Source organism: Oenanthe melanoleuca, chromosome 6, assembly GCF_029582105.1.
Source record: "Oenanthe melanoleuca isolate GR-GAL-2019-014 chromosome 6, OMel1.0, whole genome shotgun sequence".
Taxonomy (NCBI): domain Eukaryota; kingdom Metazoa; phylum Chordata; class Aves; order Passeriformes; family Muscicapidae; genus Oenanthe; species Oenanthe melanoleuca.
This window is the reverse complement of record NC_079340.1, coordinates 4,470,806-4,491,106: the sequence shown is the minus strand read 5'-3', so window position 1 is coordinate 4,491,106 and position 20,301 is coordinate 4,470,806. Positions and strand designations below refer to the sequence as shown.

The window sequence follows — 20,301 nt, the reverse complement described above, 5'->3', positions numbered from 1 at the left end:
CCTGCAGGAATACAGGATTTCCAGCTTTGAGCAGAGGCTGATGAATGAAATCGAATTTCGCCTGGAGCGGACCCCGGTGGATGAATCAGATGATGAAGTGCAACACGAGGAAATCCCCACAGGCAAATACATAGCTCCCATCTTTGATAAGAGACTCAAGCATTTTCGGGTAATGGAAGGATCCCCTATCACATTCACCTGCAAAATAGTTGGAATACCTGTTCCCAAGGTAAGTCATTCTCACTGCAACTGGTGAAGGAACAAAACCCAACTCCCCAGCAGTTTCTGTACAGGCCCAGCTATGACATACAGCTTCCTGAGTTCAACCTGGAATCATTCTCTCTCACTTTATAACTGATCTGCTAAGTTTATTTCATTCTAAAATTTTATTGGCTATCACTCATGTTATTTTTCTAGTCTCTGCTAAGTCATAGGGGTGTGTCTGATCACTACAGGTCTACTGGTTCAAGGATGGCAAGCAGATTTCAAAGAAAAACACACATTTCAAAATGAACAGAGAAGAAGATGGAACATGTTCTTTACATATTGAAGCTGCTACTAATGATGATGATGGCAACTATACAATTATGGCTGCAAACCCACAAGTAAGGTGTTTCATTTTCTTTTACAAAAATGTTTGTTTCATCTTTTTCTAATATACATTCATAGGAACACAAATTAGGCCACATACTCTTGACATCAAGTGGTGATTGTATCACAAACCAGGTTCTTCAGAGCATAGGAGAGGAAACCACGTAAAGATGAGTGGTGAAACTACTCCCCTGTTACACAGACAGTCAAAAGCACTAAGGCCATTTTTTCATGTTCCTAACTCCTGCCCTATCTCCATCCCACTCTCAGTTGCTGATAGGTTCCTTTTGAGATGTGCTGACAAGACAGACATGATGTTTCAGGCAGAAAGAACAGGGCAGGAACAAACAAATCAAATTTGGAACTATTACCAAACACAATTATATTCTTTATCATGGATGCAAAGATGTGAATCTGCAAACAGTCTTGCTCCCTTAATCCATTCCTGACCCCATGTGCTAGCTTAGCTGTTTATTTAGAAGTACATTCATCAGGCAACTATTTCCAGTTGAAATGGTTTTTTTACAGATTATTTTTCTTTTCAGTTTCTGTAGGGCTGCATTTTAAAGCAGGCCAGCACAAAGGTACTAGCAGACAGTACCTGTGGCATGAATAATATAAGGGACAGGCACCACTGCTAGATGCATTGCCACAGCCTGGAAGAGTTTGAGAAACCCCTGCCTCAACTGCAGGCTAACAGCACTTGCTTTGGGGAACTGGTATTCTCACTATAGTTCAGCTGCTTTATAAAAATAAATCTTAATGCACTGTAAGTGTTCAATATTTATACTTTAAAATGAAATAAGCCATTAACCAACTGTTAATTCTGTTTCCATTGTGAATTGCAGGGGAGGATCAGTTGTTCAGGACACCTGATGGTTCAGAGTGTCCCTTTTCGGGGACGAATATCAACAACTCAGCCTCACAGGTGAAAGAAAAAAGTCCTGCAGACCTTCTTTATGCTTTTTACTGAAGGCATCCAAAATAACCACTGCATTGAACTTCAGTTCTCAATCATAAAATGGAAATAACAGCAGCAGTTCCCTCCCAACAGGTCACTTCTATGTTTTTGAAGGTCATCCTCAAATATAGGGAAGTTGAAGTACGACTTCATTTACTTGTTGAAGTGGAGCTAAAGGCAAGGGATGGATTAACAAAATGAAATTCAGCCCAAAAAAGGAAAAAGAAGCAAAGGCCATCTTGGGAATCTAAGGATGCTCCATGATATAGTTAATTTGATAATCTTTCTAAATGCAAAATATGCAAGCATTAAATTGCAATCAGTCCATTTCTTTCTGTCCACTTATGTAACTCAAGCTATCTCTCCATCCTTTTCCTTATTTCCTTATTTTCCTTATTTTCTTCCTTATTTTTTTTTAAGCATTAGGGGAAAAAAACTTGACTTCCAAAGACAGACATGTGATTTTTGTGTTGCAGAACACGACCCCGGGTGCCAGAAGGAGACAAGGAGGCAGTTCAAGAACGTTTTTTCAGGCCATACTTCCTCCAGGCTCCAGGTGACATGGTGGCACACGAAGGGAGACTCTGCAGGTTGGACTGTAAGGTATGAACTGCTTCCTCTGCTCACTCTCACCTTCCCTACCTCTGTACATGTAGTGCTGTGTGTTTTCATGCTCTTCCTTGCATGCATCAACATTTTCCATTCAAGTTTTAATGCTTCATTTCTACAACTATTCCTTAATGCCATTGTCTCTAAGCTGATTCCAGGGATTTCTTTTGAACAAATGTTCTTCTTCTGTGGGATGAAGAATACAGAAAACACAACCCAGAAACAGAAGGCTCACTTACAAGGTTGTTCAAATTATTAGATATGTTCACTGTGTTCTTTACCAGTATGAACTCCAGAAATTCTGCTCTGTTATCAGATTCTTGAACATAATCCAGAATAGCACAAAATTGAGAGAAAGAAAGGATGCAGCACATTGCTTTGTGTTCAAACAAATGTTCCCATTCTATTGGACTGAATTACTGAAGATTAATACTCCCTGAAAAGAGGGAACTGAGCCCAGTTCATTTTATGCTTCCCCAGCATGCAGAGAGGCAGAAACATCCCCATTTACTGATTGAAATCCTGGCATGGAAGAGTAGTCAGAGGATAGAGCACACAGAGTGAACATCCTGTTACTGAACACCTTTAGGAGAAGCATCTGCTCCAACATATCCTGGTAGCCCCTCTGTCCCTGCAGTGCAGCAAAGGCGGCTGACACTGGTCAGTGCTGACACTGACCTCTGCCCTGAAGAGGGCAGGAGCTCTGAGGCACAAGTTAATGCCCTGAGGATGAGCAAGACTCATTACTACTTAATTTATGATGGAAAGTTTACGAGGAGCATGCCAAAGAATTTGGTTATTCCTAGCTCTGCTGCCCTGGCAGAGCTTGAGAAGCCTTAAAGCATTTCTGGCATTGCACAGGCCTGGGAGAGAGCAGTCCTCACCCAGGCAAGCTCCACTTCCCTCTTGTCTGCTTTGTAAAATGTGGTTTGGAAACCAGTATTTTAGATATGAGTAAGTACTGCTCCCTATTGAAAAGGTTTTTAATACTACAACACAGTCTAATCTTTCAAAAAATACTTAATTTGTAGTGTTCTAAAGCATGCAAGTTCAACAGCTATGAAGTATTATATAATTCTTCATCAAATTTTACAAACAAAGTAATGAGTATAGAACTTTTTTTCATCTTTGCTTAGCATTTTATATTAAGGAATTTGATTTATATTCAGCACAAAAAAAGGGAAATTAGCAGATTATTAAGTGTCTTTTGTCAATCTCATTCTAATTTCATATTTCAAACTAAGTTTCTTCCTTACTAAGAAAAATGTAGATATTTCAGGTATTTTTAAATCTTTTTGCTTATTTCCTTTCTGATTTTCTCCATTTTGGAAGTAGTCAGCACAGAAACAAAAACAGAAAGGTAATTAAAAAAAAAAAAAAAATCGTTCTGGTCTAGATTTTGACCTGATTCAGCTGGCACTTGTAGAAAGGCCTAGCTCTGAATTTCCTAACCTCTCTGCCAGCTGGACATTGTCTCAAGCTGTTTCCCTGTCCCTTAGGTGAGTGGGTTACCAACTCCAGACCTGACATGGCTCCTGAATGGCAAACCTGTGCTCCCAGATGCCAGACACAAGATGCTGGTCAGAGAGACTGGAGTGCACTCCCTGCTCATCGACCCTCTCTCCCAAAGTGATGCTGGGACTTACACCTGCCTTGCCACCAACAGAACAGGACAAAATTCATTTAGTCTGGAGCTCACTGTTGTAGGTAAGAAGCACTGAAAAACTAATCTCAATGACAAAGTTATCTGTATGCATTTCTTCAAAATTATTTTACATATTTTCCCAATAGACAAGTATAAATAGTTAATTCACTGAGAAAAGGAGAATCTACAGCTGTAGATACAGATATGTCATTTCAGCCCAAATTTTTTTGGTTTAAAAATGTTTTTAAATAGAATAATTTAATCTTAATACTGCTCTTTAATAAAGCTTTAAAAGATGTGATATATTGAAATATATAGATCTGGCATTAAATTCCTGCAATGACTGTATGTATAGACCCATTAGACATACATTCATTCTTTTATGAACTTCAGTTCTGCCTATTATTTACTTTATGTTCCTTTACAGAGGCTATGTCATAGCATTTTGCTTCCCTTCCCACATCCTACTAAAAGTTCACAACCTATTTTGGTATCACAAGAACAATTTTTATCATGTTCTCCCACACTATTCAAAGAGAAACATAGAAAAAAATACCTGTTGTTGAATAATTCTTTTTCCAGCAAAGGAAGTAAAAAGAGCCCCCATGTTTCTGGAGAAGCTTCAGAACTGTGGTGTTCCAGAAGGCTACCCTGTCAGATTAGAGTGCAGAGTTGTGGGAATGCCACCTCCTGTATTTTACTGGAAGAAAGACAATGAGACCATCCCATCAAACAGAGAGAGGATGAGGTACTGTACCATAACACTTGTGCCTGAAATTTTTTGTGGCTGGACCAGCTGCTTCCATGAAAAGCTCTGTGATAACTACAGGTGGTTGTGCTTTATAACTTCTTTATAACAACAAGCTTTATAATTTTTCACCCACATAAAGCTGTACAAATCTTGCTTCCCTGTGGGGTGAACAGTGGCTGTTTCCTTGGTTCAGAACAAAGGCAAAATGCTCCTCAGCCTCAGGGAGTGGGGACAGAGCCACAGGCCTGACAGAGTGCATGAATCTCCTAATCAAACATACTCTGACATGGTATTTTAATGCATGAATCTCCTAATCAAACATACTCTGACATGGTATTTTAATGCATGAATCTCCTGTCAAACATACTCTGACATGGTATTTTAATGCATGAATCTCCTTATCAAACATACTCTGACATGGTATTTTAGTGTATGAATCTCCTTATCAAACATACTCTGACATGGTATTTTAATGCATGAATTTCCTATCAAACATACTCTGACATGGTATTTTAATGCATGAATTTCCTATCAAACATAGTATCATATGGCATTTTAATGCATTTCAGCACCTTATTCTCTCTAAGTTATTTTCCCCAAGTTTAGTTCTAACTAAGTATGAATTCAAACTCAGAAAGTTTCAGTGCCCAGAGCATGGGAAAATAGAGAGTTTATCATGTCAGATAGAGAAACTTAAAGTTGGTTACAAAGGCAAAGAGTTTGATCCATGCTTACAAAATACAACAATATTCAGGTTCAGCTCTTGCAGTCAAATGCATCACTAGTTTTTAATTTTTGCAAAAGAAAAGCTGATGAAATAATGTGCCTGGCTGTAATTAATGATAAGTGCTTTTTAAATCCTGTAGGGCAGGGAGCAAAGGGTGAATGCTCCCTTTTTTTTAGAGCTGTTGGAAGCACAAAATGTCCTCTTGTCCTGCAAGTTTGTAGTTTCATTCCAGTTCATACAGAAACAAAATCTCAAATTTCAGAACATCCTGGAACTTCAAGTGGTCGTCTCGCATATCTTGCTTTATAATGAGAGAAACACTTGGGTTGATAAAAAGCCTCAGACTAGAGAGCAGAGGAGTTTCATTTATATCCTTCTGAAAAGTTTTCCTTGGGAATGGCAACCACAAAGTCTTAGATCACTAGAGAGCAAGGGAAGTGTAGGGAACAATGAAGCAGGTTTCTTTCAGAGTGCTGGCTAAAGAAATCTTTCTGATTTTCCCTCTTAGTCATTTTCTCATGGAAAAGGGTACCCCATGAATGTTTCTGACTGGCTCTGGCTGCTGTCATGAAAAATATCACAACTTTGTACAAGAGCTCTTGGTATTTTGTCATGTTCTTGTTCCAGCTTCTGAACTATGGAAAAATACAGGATTGTGCAGCAGCTTTGCACAGGTTTAGTTAATTAGTATTCAATAAATAATGCTAATATTAACACTTACAGAGTAACAATTCAGCTCTCACTGTCACACTGTGGCTGTGCACAACTGAGATGAGCCAAAACAGATCTGAGATTTCCTGGTCATTGTTTGAGGCCATATGAAAGCAAATCTACTGACTACAGACTTTGTGAACAGAGATGACAACGTCTGTTTCATATTTAATATACATATTTTAGAACTTGAAAGCTGATGTGCTCTTGAGAAATACTGATTCCCAAACCCCTGTTTTGCAGCATGCATCAGGACACAACAGGGTATGTCTGCCTGCTGATCCAGCCTGCCAAGAAAGCAGATGCTGGTTGGTACACCTTGTCTGCCAAGAACGAAGCTGGCATTGTCTCCTGCACTGCTCGACTCGACATATACGGTAGGCACTGGCTGGGAGAGGAAACAACCCTGACTAGTTCTTAGTCTGGGTTTGGCATGGGCTAGAAATCAGTGCCACAGCATGGCCACAGCTTAATAAGGCCCCAGAAGAGATATGATACAGCTGAATGGCCAAACCAGCTCTGCTGCCTCGGTGTAAAGGAGGAGAAGGACAAAAAGCCAAAGCTGGAGTTTTGCACAATATTTTCCACTCCCATTTCCCACCTCCCAGAAACATAACATATATTTTCAAGTTGAACCTTAACTCCACTGCCTCTGACGTGTCTGTGCTACAGGCCTGACCTGAGAGAACAACAAGCTGCACTCAGGGAAGCAGACCCCTCCTTCCACAGAGCATGGGGGATGCAAACCAAGCCTAAGTGATGGGGGCTGCTTTACCTCCAATACATTTTTCTGGGGCTCAGAAGGCTCCAGCCCACTTCAAGAACTACAGCACATCATTTAACTGTTATCTCTACAAGATGGAACAGAAAAAGGAGAGTATCTCAATCACTTAAGCAGCATAATAAAACAGAAAGCATATTCCACAAACTAGATTATATATATATATATTTATATTCCACAAACTGGTTGGATTAGAACCAGACACTTAAAAGAAAAAACCAAAGATCCCACGTTTTCAAACTCGTATTTCTATTGCTTTTCAAACCCCACCTATCAGAAGTAAGTCACCAGTATATTTCTGTCAGCCTCCTGCCACCTTGTGGTGAGATACAGGTAATAATAACAGAAGGCTCAAGAGAGGGCTAGGGGAGGCTGATTAAGGAAAGGTGGAACAAAATTTAAAAATCCCATCTAAATGTTGGGAGACATACATTTTCAAATGAAGGATTCAAGGCACAAACAGGAAAAATACAGAAATCGAGAAATGCTTCCTAATTCCAACCACATTCTCTAAAATATGCAACTCACACCCCAGAGTGAGTGTCAGAAGTCGTTTTTCTTTGTGCTACTTTGAATAGGTGGGGTCGAGAGATTGGAGGGGTGGTCTGATATTTACTATTCTGTGTGCAAAGAAAAATAATAATGAGGAGTTCAAGCAGAAACAAATTGGGCACTGCAAGAAAAAAATATTTCCAGATAGGGTCAAAATTCAGCATGGGAAGACATTTCCTATCAATGCTTAACACTGCTGTCTCCCACACTAAGTTACCTCAGAGCATTGGAGCCTGAACTCGATTTTCATTCTCATACCCTTTCATTTTAACTGCTGACAGATATGTCTATCTAATTTGGGTGCAGACCCATACGGATAAACACTGGCAAAGACAATATAATTTTCCCTTGTCTGAAGTGTTTTAGGGATTAAAAACTACTAGGTATTACAAAACATAATAATTTTACAAAATTTTAGCAGTATTTGTTCATATGTAGAATGCTACTTTTAAATTACCAAATATGTGTCTTTGGATTGCATTTCTTTCAGTACTTAAAAAAAAAAATCTAGAAAACGTGTTAGTAGTTACAACTACTACATGGCAATAAAAATTGTAATCACTTCCCTCAAGAAAAGCCATCCAGAGGATGAAGCAGTACAGAACAGAATGGCCAGGGCTCTGATTCATCTCTGTTCAAGCTATGCATGTTTTTTGTTTTGATTGCAAGGGCTTTGGAGAAGGCTCCAAAGATTCAATCATTATATTTTGGACTTTGGGAAATCCATGCAAACATTGCCATTGAATTGAACAGGGTTGAAATGCTATCTGTAGATTTCAGTAGAATCCCTGAACATACAAACAATGCCAATGATAATATTTGAAATAGCAGACCCAAGCCCAGAAAGAACAATGCTGTGCTCTCTTCAAGGATGCTGGGAACACTTTCCAGGTGTGTGTGTTGATTCCCAGAGTTTCTTTGTGACCCGAACAGGAGGTTCATACAGCCCGTTGTGTTTCTGTCGCTGCAGCTCAGTGGCACCGTCAGATTCCACAAGCGCTCAAGCTCCGCCCCGCTGGCAGCCGCTACACGAACCTCAGCAGCCAAGGACTCGACATCTTCCCTGCCTTTCCAGCTCCTGACAGCCCCGTGCTGTTTGCATCCCCCACCCAAAAGTTGGTGGAGAGTGAAGAACTTTGAAAAACAAACACTCGTTCCAGTTGCACCTGCGGAGATACTTAGAACTGTGAAAAACTAAATAATAATAATAATAAAAAAAAAGAGGAGGTACAACTCATGATGCTCAAGGTTTACAAGCAACTTGTTTGTAATGAAGTGCTCTGCTGCTGCAAATACTGCAAGTAATATATCATACAAAACTTTTGCATATGGTTTTAATGCAGGATAATTGTGGTATGGAGTGTTGTGCAATAAATTCAGTACTGTGTAGTTTGCTAAGAATTACATAGTAAAACATAGTTTTCAGCACCTAAAAGCCAATACCACTTTTACTTCTTGAATTAGAGCTACTGCACTGTAGCTGCCATGGTAAGGATTGAGGATGATTAGCTGGAATACTGCCAGTGAAAACACTGACATTACAGTAACACCAATCCTGAAAGAGGGTAAACAGCAAGACTTTGAATGTAATCTTAAAAACATGCCAAATAATCACAAAGCACAAGTTGAATGGAAAAGATGTAACTCATTTTTATATATGATTATTATGCCAGCCTATTCTAGAATTTTTGAACTCCAGACTAGATAAATAGAGCATTTCGTGTAGGTACAGCTGTATACCCATAATATTTATATCTGTGTGTGTGTGTACTCCATGAACTGTGTACTCTTGGTGTAAGGGTTCATAAAATAAGGTACAGGGCATGTGCATAAGGCACATAGGAAATGGAAATTCCTCTTGTCTGAAGCATGTTCTCTTGAGCCCATAGCTGAAACTATTTTCCAGATGTGCTTCATACCTTTTTCTTTACCATGTTAGTGATCCTCTGACTTTAACACAGATTATACCAAACTTTCCACTTCATGGCTTTTAAATATCAGTCTCTTCCCTGATTTTTAATGTGCATCTACTATCTAGCTCATTTTCTAGCTAAATGGAAAGGAATTGTGACCTGGCAAACTTTCACCACCATTTAAGAAATGATCACAAATGTGGTGTCTAACAGGAGGACAAAAAATTCTGTTAAGCAACAATTATATACAAAAAGCTAAAAACCCCCAACAGTAGTAATAAATAAGGCAAATTAATGGAAGCTCAACAGAAGGTGTAAAATGACAACACTTAATGATTGATTTAAGCATATTTGGCATCTATACAGTTACATTAATAGCCCCAGCTGTTAGGATCTGTGAATGTTTAAGATGTTTTCCTGCATCTTTAAATTATTACTTTAAATTATTAATCTTCTCCTCTGGACATTGGTTTCAAGCACTTCTTTCATTTTAGACTATGTTTGGGGTTTCTTCAAATTTAAAGTTTTAACTTTAAAAAATCCATATACAAAGAAAACAATAAAGAGTTATGTTAAGAGCAAAAGAATATTGGATATAGCCAGACTGAGAAACAGAATGCCTTTCACTGAGCTTCCCACAAATACAGTTTCTATTGTTTCTAACTCTTGATTCCCTCAGGATTTAGAGGAATTTAATTTCTTGTGTTGTTTTACTTCCCACCTGAGTGAACATCATAAAACAACCATCATTCTAACTCTCATACTTTTGTTAGAAATCTCAGTCAACTCAACCCAGACTGGACAGAGCAGAAAGCTAAAACACAGTCTTATCCTAAGGGTTAAAACAAGGTGCAGGTATTTCCATGGGAAAGCAGATATTGCCCACGTTGTACCTCTTCCCTGGCAAACAAATAAAACTCATGGCTATTAAAAGTGATGCATTGAGTTAAGTGACTTCAGCAATGAGGTGCACAACTTAAGACATACTGTGGGTCTGATTTTCTAGGATAGGGTATCTACTGCTCCTGTTACCTTCACCTGGTTTTTAGGATGGTTTAGGGATTCCAAAACTATACCCAAAATTTCAAGTTTCCCATATTAGTTACTACTCTTGGAAAAAATCCAGGAAGTTACTGGATTTTGCTTGCTTATTTCAGTGCTGTTGGGAAATGGAAAGGTAGGAAATTAAGACACAAAAGACCAAACTCATATCTACAGCCCTGGTCTTCCCATTATTTCACAAACCAGAGGGCAGGTTTTGATCTCAAGTATTTCAGGTTGTACAGTGGCCATCAGGCTTTATCCCTAAGCACAGGAGACTGCCTGCCCCTTTGCCTGACTGAGAGTGAGGGCTTGGACCAGATGACCCCCGAACTTTCTTCAGATCTAAAGCACTCTGTGCTTCCTAAATTATTTTATTTTCCACTGTCTGTCTAAATATTCTACCTGAATTAAGTTACCTGTCAGCTGAGTAGAAACTAAGAATTCAAGCAAGCAGAAAGTCTTCCTCTTTGCTGGAATCTAACCTATTAGGCAAGCTCAGCTACAAGAGTTCTTCACACATGTAGAAGAACTGGCAAGTGTCTGGTTACCAGAGCTGGAATCATACTAATCAGTCTTACTGACAGCAGTAGTGGCTTTCACACTTTACCACTTCAGACATTGCACCCAAAAACTCAACGCAAATTAGAAGTGCACACTGCAAACATGCAAACCACATCTCTAAACCTTTTCTCTGCAATATAAGTAGAGGATCTCCAAACCCACATCATTATAACCTGAGCTGACATGCTGACAATTAAGTGGTACAATGTTTTTTAAGACCTACATTCAGTTCTTTGGAACTGGGAGGACAAGAAGGTGAAAGACTTTTCCCAAAGATCTGTGTAAGAAAGATTAATCCTTAGTCATTCAAAGGGTCCCAGAAATCTCAGTGAGAGTCAGGCTACAGAACGTAGATCACAAAAAAGTTTTAGCTGAATTATAATATTCTCTCCTGAACAGTATCTCCTAGCAAAAAGATTGCTAGGAAACCTTCAAAACCCTTCACATTTTCCTACAAAATGCAGAAGTCAGCAATTTCAATTCTTTTCTGATCAAAACAAACTCCTACTCTGATCCCAAATGGTCTGTAGTTGTTACATTCTGTTCCATAACTGCTACAGGACATTTCTCCTCTGCCTGTACTGAGCCCATGAAGTGAGCCTGTAAAGGCAGCTTGTGTGAATGGATGTCAATGCTGTTTAACAAGTGCTACTGATGTGCTCATCACAAGGAAGAACTTGCAAGAAAATGACACCAAAAGTACATTTGTGTGGTTAAGTGGTGGAAAAGACAAGGTAAAAGGGCCTGTGGAAGAGAAGGAGAGCAGGACAGTCCTGTGTTAGGATGTGCTGGAGCCACTCTGCTCCTCCCTGAACAACCTGGCTGCTCATTGCTGGTCTTTACTGGCTAACCAGCTCCACTTCACACTAACACAGCTTTTCATTCTCTTATTCAGGGCAGGCTACTGCAGCAACAAAACATGTCAGACTTCAATAAAAGTCACTGTTAGTGATTAACTTCCAAAAGTCCATGAAAGCACCACAATGTGGAGCATAATGCTGTATGTGTGATACAGAAACACTCAGGTTTGTAACCTCTCAAGTGTTTACTGATTCACCATCTTGTAGGTTTATCTAGTTTCCCATTTCCTCCTAGTCCTGGTTTGGTATACAACCAGAGGCACAGTATAATGCAAACTAGAGCAGAAATTACGTCTTCTGTGTTGCAATTCTAGATTTCACAAAGTATTATTTCTGCTTTAAACTTTTGGTCCAGATTGATGCAAACCCAGCCTTCAGCAGCTTTACATATGGGTCTGCACTGATATCCTTGGACCTCTTGCCTTAAAACCAGTGGACTGAGCTCCTTCCTTCTGAATGCCTTGCATCTGCTAACATGAGCAGAGGAGAGCACACACTGCAAAAAGGAAAACACAACTCTGCAGTTTTTATCTCAATATGTAAACAACTGCAGGTCCCAATTGTTTACAGCAATTGTAGGTACTTCAACCAATAAATCTGGAATACAGATTCATTTAAGGACTCTGTTCTTAATGCTACCAGGTTCAAAAGCACTGGTTTCTGAAAAATATTTTTACAAAACCTAATGAAATATTTATACTGTTAATACTGGAGAAGTGACTCATTGATAATTGCCTTATTATTTCGAATACAAAAATGTTCACTTTGAGCCTTAAAATTCTAGTTAATATTTCTTCTTGATTAAAGTTGATCTTTTATATTTTTTCCAAAGTCATTCTCACTGGGAAGAAAAATGGTCATGTCAGTTTTATAGTATATTTTAAGTGCACATGAAAGGAAAAAACCAATCACCTGTCTGTTCAGTAATGTATTTCCCTTCATCTCACCTGAACTTAAATAAATGCTTCAGAGTTGCATACAAGACTGTGTCCTTCACATGTTCAAATAATTGTGAAAATGAGCAATACCAGAAGTTTTCTCAGAACTTTGTTGTGACAGCTGATTAATTAAATCAGACTTTACATTATTTAGAAGAAAAGCATAAATATTGTCAAGTTATATACTAGCTGTGCTTCTAGCAGGTAGCTGTGAAATAAAGTTGTTGCTTTTTTAAACAGTTCTTGGTATCAGCTCCCATTGGTTTTAAAATAGACTCCTACCTACACTCTGCCATGGCTCATCTCCTTCATGTCTCAAAAATTCACTGAGTGTCTGCCTGTTCCAAGGGTCACCTGGCCTCCACCCTGCCCTGGAATAGCACAGAGCACTGATCTTCTCAAGCCCTGCCTGTGCATCCAGCACTTGAACAGAAAAACCTGGATGAGGGCAAATCAAACACACAAACCACACTGAAGTTCACTTTTTCCTACACGTGCCTTCAACATGAAAAACTGAGCATCTTCTTTGTGTAAGCCCCATCAGTACGTTTTGGAATGGGTTTTAAATAGGCTGCAGGTGCAAATCAAACACTGGAGGGAAGCTGAATCTCATAGCTCAAGCACAGAGGAGAACAGGACCAAAAAAATGATGAGTCCTGTCACTCTTGCTCTCCCCTGTAACCATGTTTCTCCATTCCCACCTGATTTACATGTACTTCTGTGCCTGTCAGGTCAAAGGAAATGCTCTTATAGCTCCATGAGCTAAAGTAGCTCCTTCACATTTTATCATTTCCTCCAAGCAGCAGGTTGCTTCAATTAATGCCTTTATAAATCAAGCCCACTATAAGGAACTATTTATTGCATAATCAAAAGAAATCTTGGGACATATGTGTATGAATTTAAGTGGAGTTCTCCATTTATACCAGTGACTGACCATCCTTTATGATCACACAGACTGTTGGTAACAGGAAATAGTTTTGTAAAGAAATGGAAAAACATTGAAGACAATCTGAAATGTTAGGAAAAAAATATTACTATGCACTCCAGGCTGCAAGAAGCCAGTCAAAAGTGAACTTCTTATTCCTTGGAGTTACATATGCAGATATTTCAAGCAAATTTTGTAATATGTATTTTGCATGCTAATTTCTGTACAAATGAAAACTGAATGACAAATTAGAAAAAGAATCAGTAGACAATATAAAAATATATTCTTTAGTAGAAGAGACATTTAAATATTATACATGGGGCTGGTTAGAGGTTCTGAAGCCAGGTTTGCTTGAAATGTAATTCAAGTTTAAAATATAGAGGTTTTTTCAGGAAGTCCACAAGTACCAGGTGAAATCAAGATTTGTTCTAACATATCTGTGTAGAGGAAACACTGGACTGCTTCTTCCATGAATAAATATGTGTTCATCCTCAGTGCACTTGGCTTTTTCCCCTGGATATCTTGTAGAAATAGAAGAATTGAACATATTTAGAGCAAAAAGCAGCTCTTCTGTGAATTATTTTTAAAATCTGGATAAATTTCACTCCTAGACTACAAAGAACTGCATCTATATTGATTAGCTCAAATAGCTGGAATCCCAAGAGTAAGAGATATGTAAGTATGTTAAGGCAAAAGCTTCCTTTGGCAAATCAATTCCTTTGGCCTGGAAATAGTACTTTTTTAAAATTCGTCCCTAGTGAATCCCATGACAGGCAGGACTCCCACAAAGATTTCATAGGGGAAATTTTACTTAACAAGGTAGAGGGAGTGAGCTAAATATTAAAATACCTAATGATACTCAGGCTTCCCCACAGGAGGAAGCTGCAATGTCACTGACTTTACAAATGTAAAATGCAAATGTAGAGCTGAGGTCAGTCACATTTTTACACTGAAGAATGGGTAGTGTAGCACCATTTCAGGATTCCAGGCAAGAACTGAGACTTGCCCTTTGTGTATGTGTAGTACAAGATGGGCTGTGCACTAAATACCTTAGAAATGGTGAGATGGAAGGCAAAAAGCAACAAATTTGGAATGAATGGAAGTTGAAAGACATGCTGATGATGAGGAAGAAAGCACTGACTTTTTATTGCTAGCATACATTTTGGGAATGTGCTACCCTAATTCTGCTTTCAGCCACTGCAAAGTCACTGCAGTTAAAAATGCCACTCTAATTCCAAGCTCAAAACTAACTCTGGGCATGTCAAAACAGGGTGATACCATTAAAAGAATCACAGAAGCAGAGTACCTGTAGCTTCAAAGAGAAAACCCTGCAGACAGTCCTTTCAGAAAAACAGAGGTCAATCCCCCACAAAGAGCTCATTAGAATTTCACACAGAGTTTCAACAGAGAAACACATATCTGTATAGTATGCAAGTCCTATTTAATGAAGCAAGCATTTGTCATCCCCAATGCTCTCACAATAACCTGGTTCTAGAATTACAGTGAGAACTGGACAGATGGATCAGATGTAGTACTGATACTACAAATAAAAGTATTTCAGGTTTGCAATGCTGTTTGGTGGGATTTATGAGGAGACAAAACTCAGCCTCTAAGAGCACACCAAGCTCTGAGCATTTAAGCTTTTGCTTATTTGGAGGCCTAATAGAAACTATAATGATTTAAGGGGAGGGGATAGGAAATGCCTACACCAGCAAAGTCCAGTACAGAGGGCGGCTCAGAGCCACTACCTGACCAGCATCAAACAGCCAGTGGGGAACAAATATTTGGGAGCAATAATCAAACCCAAGCCAAACTGCCAAGTTCACATTTCACAAATGTCACTGAAGTATTTGTAAAGGAAAGCTATGAAAAGAAATCAATGATTTACTGAATAGTTGTTGCATTTGAGAAGTCCCAACAGCATGGATATTATCTGCTTTTCAAACTGCACTCAGCAAGAACTTTTAATGATCAAACTTCCCCATCACCTCAACTGACTCCCTAAAAGGCTTGGACAGATAATCAATAGACAGACAGATGTCTGTGCACTACACAGAATTCACTCTGCCTTCACTACCTCAGTAAACTGAAACTCCCAGCTTCAACACTGCATCCTCCCAAGAAACAAAACCAGTACAGCTTTAGTTAAAATCACAATTTTCCCAGCAGCAATATTACTAATTATAAATAAAGCTATCAATAAACATTCAATCCCATTAGCATAACAGAATCTAAGACAATGGGGATTACAGGAAATTATAACCTTAACCATATTGTTCAGCAGCAGAGATTGATACTATGACCTGATTTATAAGTGCTCACTACCAACATACTGCATTGAAGCACTTTGCAGGGTTCCAATTTCAATTCTTAATAACTTTTGGTAACAGATATTTTATGGTTTGTATTGCTTTGTTCCTCTTTATGATAGTTTACTACTATTTAATCAATCCCTGCCTATGAATTCATTATTTTTTAAACTATATCATCATACCCAGTAGAAAATAAAGTAAAATGCTGCATGGAAGAAACAAAACTGGAAGAGAAATGGCTGTTAAGTATTTTCACCTGAATTACTGCAATGTCATGTTCCACAAAAACAAATCATGTTCCAGTAGCACAGAAGTATCAGTCATGTTCTTGCACTCTATTTTGGCATTTATCCTTTGATACTGTATTCCCCTTCACATCTCAGCTTTAGGCAATCTTTCACTAACCCAAGCCTTCCATGCCAAATAATCACACGATTTGTTTGCATCCTATTCCTGTTACAGTATGGAAAACCCACTGCTGTGTTAGCAGTGCAGGTGAGAGAATGTCTGCTTGAAGTTTACAGCTAATACATTAGGATAAGATAGCATATAATTTAATTAAGAATTGCATTCAATGTTATTACAAACATAAACTTGCCACTTAATGGCAAGTAATATTCACACAGTATTAAATAGCCTATATGACAGACAACAATTAATTCTACTGTCTGAGTAACATGACTTCATATCTGAGGTTGAATCCATTTTCTGCCTGCTGATAAAGATCTAATATCATTAGATCACGAAGCAAGGGGCTCACATTTCAATAATTAATGGTACTCATTACCTTTAAAGAGGCTAAACATACATTTAAAAGCACATTCCTGAATGCCAATGTTTAAAGGAGAGAGTTGCTCAGAATATTCAGTGTGTTTAAGGCAGCCTGGATCCCAGCCTCCATGGCAGGCACCATCCAGCTCCCAGGCCAGCAAATGTGGGAGCCTCAGAGCAAGGACACAATCTCAGCCAGGGATAGACACACAGGGAGTCCCTCTCCCCCCAACACAGCTTAGTTCCTATCAATGCCTTTGTTCTTCTCTGAAAGCTGCTTAATTGTCCAAAGTAACTCCTATCAAAGCTATTCATTTGTCATTTGAAAGAATCCTAAAACACAAGGCATGGCAGCAGCCAGCAGGGAACCTGCAAGCCTTCCCTGCTGGAAATCCACCACCAGCTGCTGTGGGACAGCAGCTCCCTTTCTCCTTCCCTCTCTGGGCTAACACCACCGAGGGCTTTTCTCTGCACTCTCCCCTCAGCAGCACCAGCAGAAGCACCCTGCAGCTCCACAGTCTGCTGCCACCACAGCAGGCAATGACAGCTGAGCCTCTGCACCCTGCTACAAACACAGCTGCTTCCCCAGCCATCCTCTCCTAGCTTTTTCATCTTCCTTTTCCCAAACCCCTTTTCTCCCCAGACCCCTCTATTCCCCACAAGTGAAAGTAGCAAGTAAACAAAATGCCATTCAGCACATCACCAGAGCTGAAATGAATTTACAAATTATTTTTTTCCCAAATTTGTACATAAAATACACTCCTTGTTGTAGCTGGGAAGAAAACATAACTTGCTGGTTGGTTCTTCAGCACATTAAACTGCCAGGATTGTGATAGAAGTAGTGTAACATTTGGAGCAGAAAATCCACTAATAATTCCTAGGGTAGGAATTCCAGATATTTGGTGATGACATAGCATAGAAAACACTTTATTTATGATTTACAAAATCTGTTATTGTTTCCAGGTAACATAAGATTAAAAAATAAAATCCCATCATTTAAAGCCTACAAAAATCTAGAAGCTTTGATTATTTCCACGCAAGCATTCTCATTTATGGTATATAATCACACGTGCTTTTACAACCACTGAAAATAAAATATTTCTTCCATGACTTGAAACCAGCTCTTTTTCGAGCATACAAGAGACACCATAAATTGGATTAAAGCAAACCTACACAACTTTGAAACCCATATGTCAAACTTACAAAGTTTAAGAAAGTTAGTTCTCTGAGGATTAGAACTCCAATACATTATAATTTTTTTTTTCCATGTGAACCACTTATGTGAAAAGAAACCAAAGAACAACTTTAAAGCTGACATAAAAAGAAAAGCATGGAATGAAGTTCATTTCAGGTGCTACTCCATTCAGTTACACCACAGGTCAACTTGTCCCATGATCTGCAGAAATACTGTCATGATTCATCACAGTAAAAAAACCATCAAAAGCTTATTTAAGCATCATATACACAAGATAAACTAGGAAACAGAAATATTTCAAATTAAAAGTATAATTTCCACCAGCATTAAATAAATTCAATCACCCTAAATACCTTTTGATTTTATGTTCTCAGAGCAAATTTATTTTGTCAAATTCCTATAAGACGCGAACAAGAACGAGCTATTACCATGCCAATATTACCTTAGCCAAGCAGATTAACTCTTGCAAACTATTAAATTACACATCTGGCCTGCTGCATATTCCCAGCTGGCAACAAGTTCTAGTTAGCAATCTGGAAGTGCTCGGGGTGGTAGCTGAACACCCTCTGTGCGTAAGGATCGCTGTCCACCGCGGGTTTCTGCGCCGGGTAGTGCTGGTAGCTGTCGGCATGGAAGTGCTCACAGTGCAGGCTAATCCACTCTCGCTCACTACTGTACCTTTCAGCTTCGGCCAGGATCCTGGTCAGAGCCATGATGTAGCTCAGAGCCATCTGCAGGGTCTCGTACTTGGACAGTTTCTTGTCCTGCCCCCACTGCGGCACCACCTTTCTCAGGCGGTCGAAGGCCGTGTTCAGCCCCTGCATGCGCCTCCTCTCGCGGGCGTTGGCAGCCAGTCTCCTCTTGGCAGCGTTCTCCATCCTCTCCGAGCTGCACTTCACCACACAGCCCGCTCCACTTCTGCACTGTGTCTCTGCCTCCACACCTGAATCCAGGTGACTGGGTTTACAGGTCTTCATAATCGATGCAGCTTCACTGTCTCACACACAAAGATCACCCGGCAAAAATTCCCTATCTAAAAAGTGGTGAGGAAAGCACTCATGGAGAAGCCTTCGTACCTCTGGAATCTCTTTCCTGATATCAATTATGGAGTATTTTTCTTGGCTTCTAAAAAAATAAAAATAGTAAAATAAAAGTTCCTCTGATTCTTCTGGAAATGACTGAAAATTGTTTCTTATGGCTGAAGGAAAGAATGAAGCATTTTGTATTTCTTATGCTTTCATTCTTGTAATTTCTTTAATCTCAAAGAGAGAAAACAATGAAATCTCCATTCTCAAAATGTATGTTACTGAAGAAAACGGTCCATTTAATCCAACAAGGATCTTACTGGATTAAAAGCACGACAACTCCAAGTGGCTGCTGCAAATGAGAGAAGTTGTGGTTCAGTTCAGGAGAGTATTTTGTGATGGTGAAGGGTTGGATCTGAAGCCATCACTTCCTAAGAGAGATCTTTTTTTCCTTGGCTGCGGCCGGCCAGCAGCGATTGTGTCGAGCGGACAAGACGAGGCTTTATAGAAACTGCACAAGCTGAACAGGTGGCAGCAGGTGGGCGGGCGGCACGCTGCTGCCATCCCAGCACCTTCCCACCCTGGGAACTACAGGGGGAAAAAAAGCCAAACAGTAAAATCCCAACATTAAAGCCTTCATCTGGTGAGAAGTCTTCCAAAGCCATTCTGTCCAGCCCTAACAACTTGCCATCTGGAGTAGTGTCTGGCTGGCCCCACAAGACTCTGGGCAGTTAAGCAAAAGACCCTTTCAATGGATAATCTGTTGCAACTCAGGGAAAAAAAAAAAAAAATCTCTGTGCATTGTAGCATTTGTACATTAAAACACATGAAAATTCGGGCTAAGTATTGAGGATGGAAGAAATAACTGCATTAATGAAACAAGAGAAAGAGCTAAAAGATACATGGCCAAGAATACCACTGTTTAGCACATATGGTACCAAAATAAATAAACTCAAATTATTAGAGACCCTCCAGCATTCACAACTTTAATGCTGTATAAAGTACAAAACATTGCAACCAGAGTAGTATCTTGACAAAAAAGGGTATTATATATTTGCTTGTCAGCAAACTCACAGTCATTAAAATAATTTAAATATATTTAAGCAGTTAAAATGTAGCTATAGATTTATCTAATAATTGCAAAAATATTTAGATGGATTACGATAGTTATACACAAAAATATGCAAGTATACAAATCACCTGAAAACTGCCCTATTAAAGTGCATATATGTATTTGACATGAGTTAAAGGTGTCTCCTTAGTAATATCTCTAAATAAGTGACAAGAATAAAAGAGGATGTTAAAGACAAATCTGCCTCCTGGCAGCAAGGGATCAATTCTGCTACCAACTGTAATGACAGAGGAGCCACAATATATACACACCCATGCTCCACAATTAAAACATCTTTCTTTTACTGTACTTGTATTA

General features: G+C 39.1%; 2 protein-coding genes across 4 annotated transcripts in view; one reads left to right on the top strand and one right to left on the bottom strand.

The window, feature by feature from the left end:
* MYPN (myopalladin) overlaps positions 1 to 8,717 on the top strand; it is a 63,891-nt gene extending 55,174 nt beyond the window's left edge. For all 3 annotated transcript variants that reach the window (XM_056495296.1, XM_056495294.1, XM_056495297.1), the window contains exons 13-20: positions 8 to 229; positions 456 to 605; positions 1,440 to 1,519; positions 2,029 to 2,155; positions 3,661 to 3,868; positions 4,389 to 4,554; positions 6,239 to 6,372; positions 8,299 to 8,717. In XM_056495296.1, coding sequence (XP_056351271.1) covers positions 8 to 229; positions 456 to 605; positions 1,440 to 1,519; positions 2,029 to 2,155; positions 3,661 to 3,868; positions 4,389 to 4,554; positions 6,239 to 6,372; positions 8,299 to 8,468 — 1,257 coding nt within the window. In that variant the 3' untranslated portion in view covers positions 8,469 to 8,717. The remainder of the gene's footprint in view (positions 1 to 7; positions 230 to 455; positions 606 to 1,439; positions 1,520 to 2,028; positions 2,156 to 3,660; positions 3,869 to 4,388; positions 4,555 to 6,238; positions 6,373 to 8,298) is intronic.
* An 8,848-nt stretch (positions 8,718 to 17,565) lies between these two features.
* On the bottom strand, positions 17,566 to 20,026 carry ATOH7 (atonal bHLH transcription factor 7). The gene has a single exon (XM_056494964.1). The coding sequence runs from the start codon at positions 18,822 to 18,824 to the stop codon at positions 18,369 to 18,371; it is 456 nt and encodes a 151-aa protein (XP_056350939.1). The 5' UTR covers positions 18,825 to 20,026; the 3' UTR covers positions 17,566 to 18,368.
* Between the last annotated feature and the right edge of the window lie 275 nt (positions 20,027 to 20,301).

Bases quoted from the DNA above. Each gene is read 5' to 3' on its own strand.
- ATOH7 (XM_056494964.1), bottom strand. From the start codon at position 18,824: ATGAAGACCTGTAAACCCAGTCACCTGGATTCAGGTGTGGAGGCAGAG.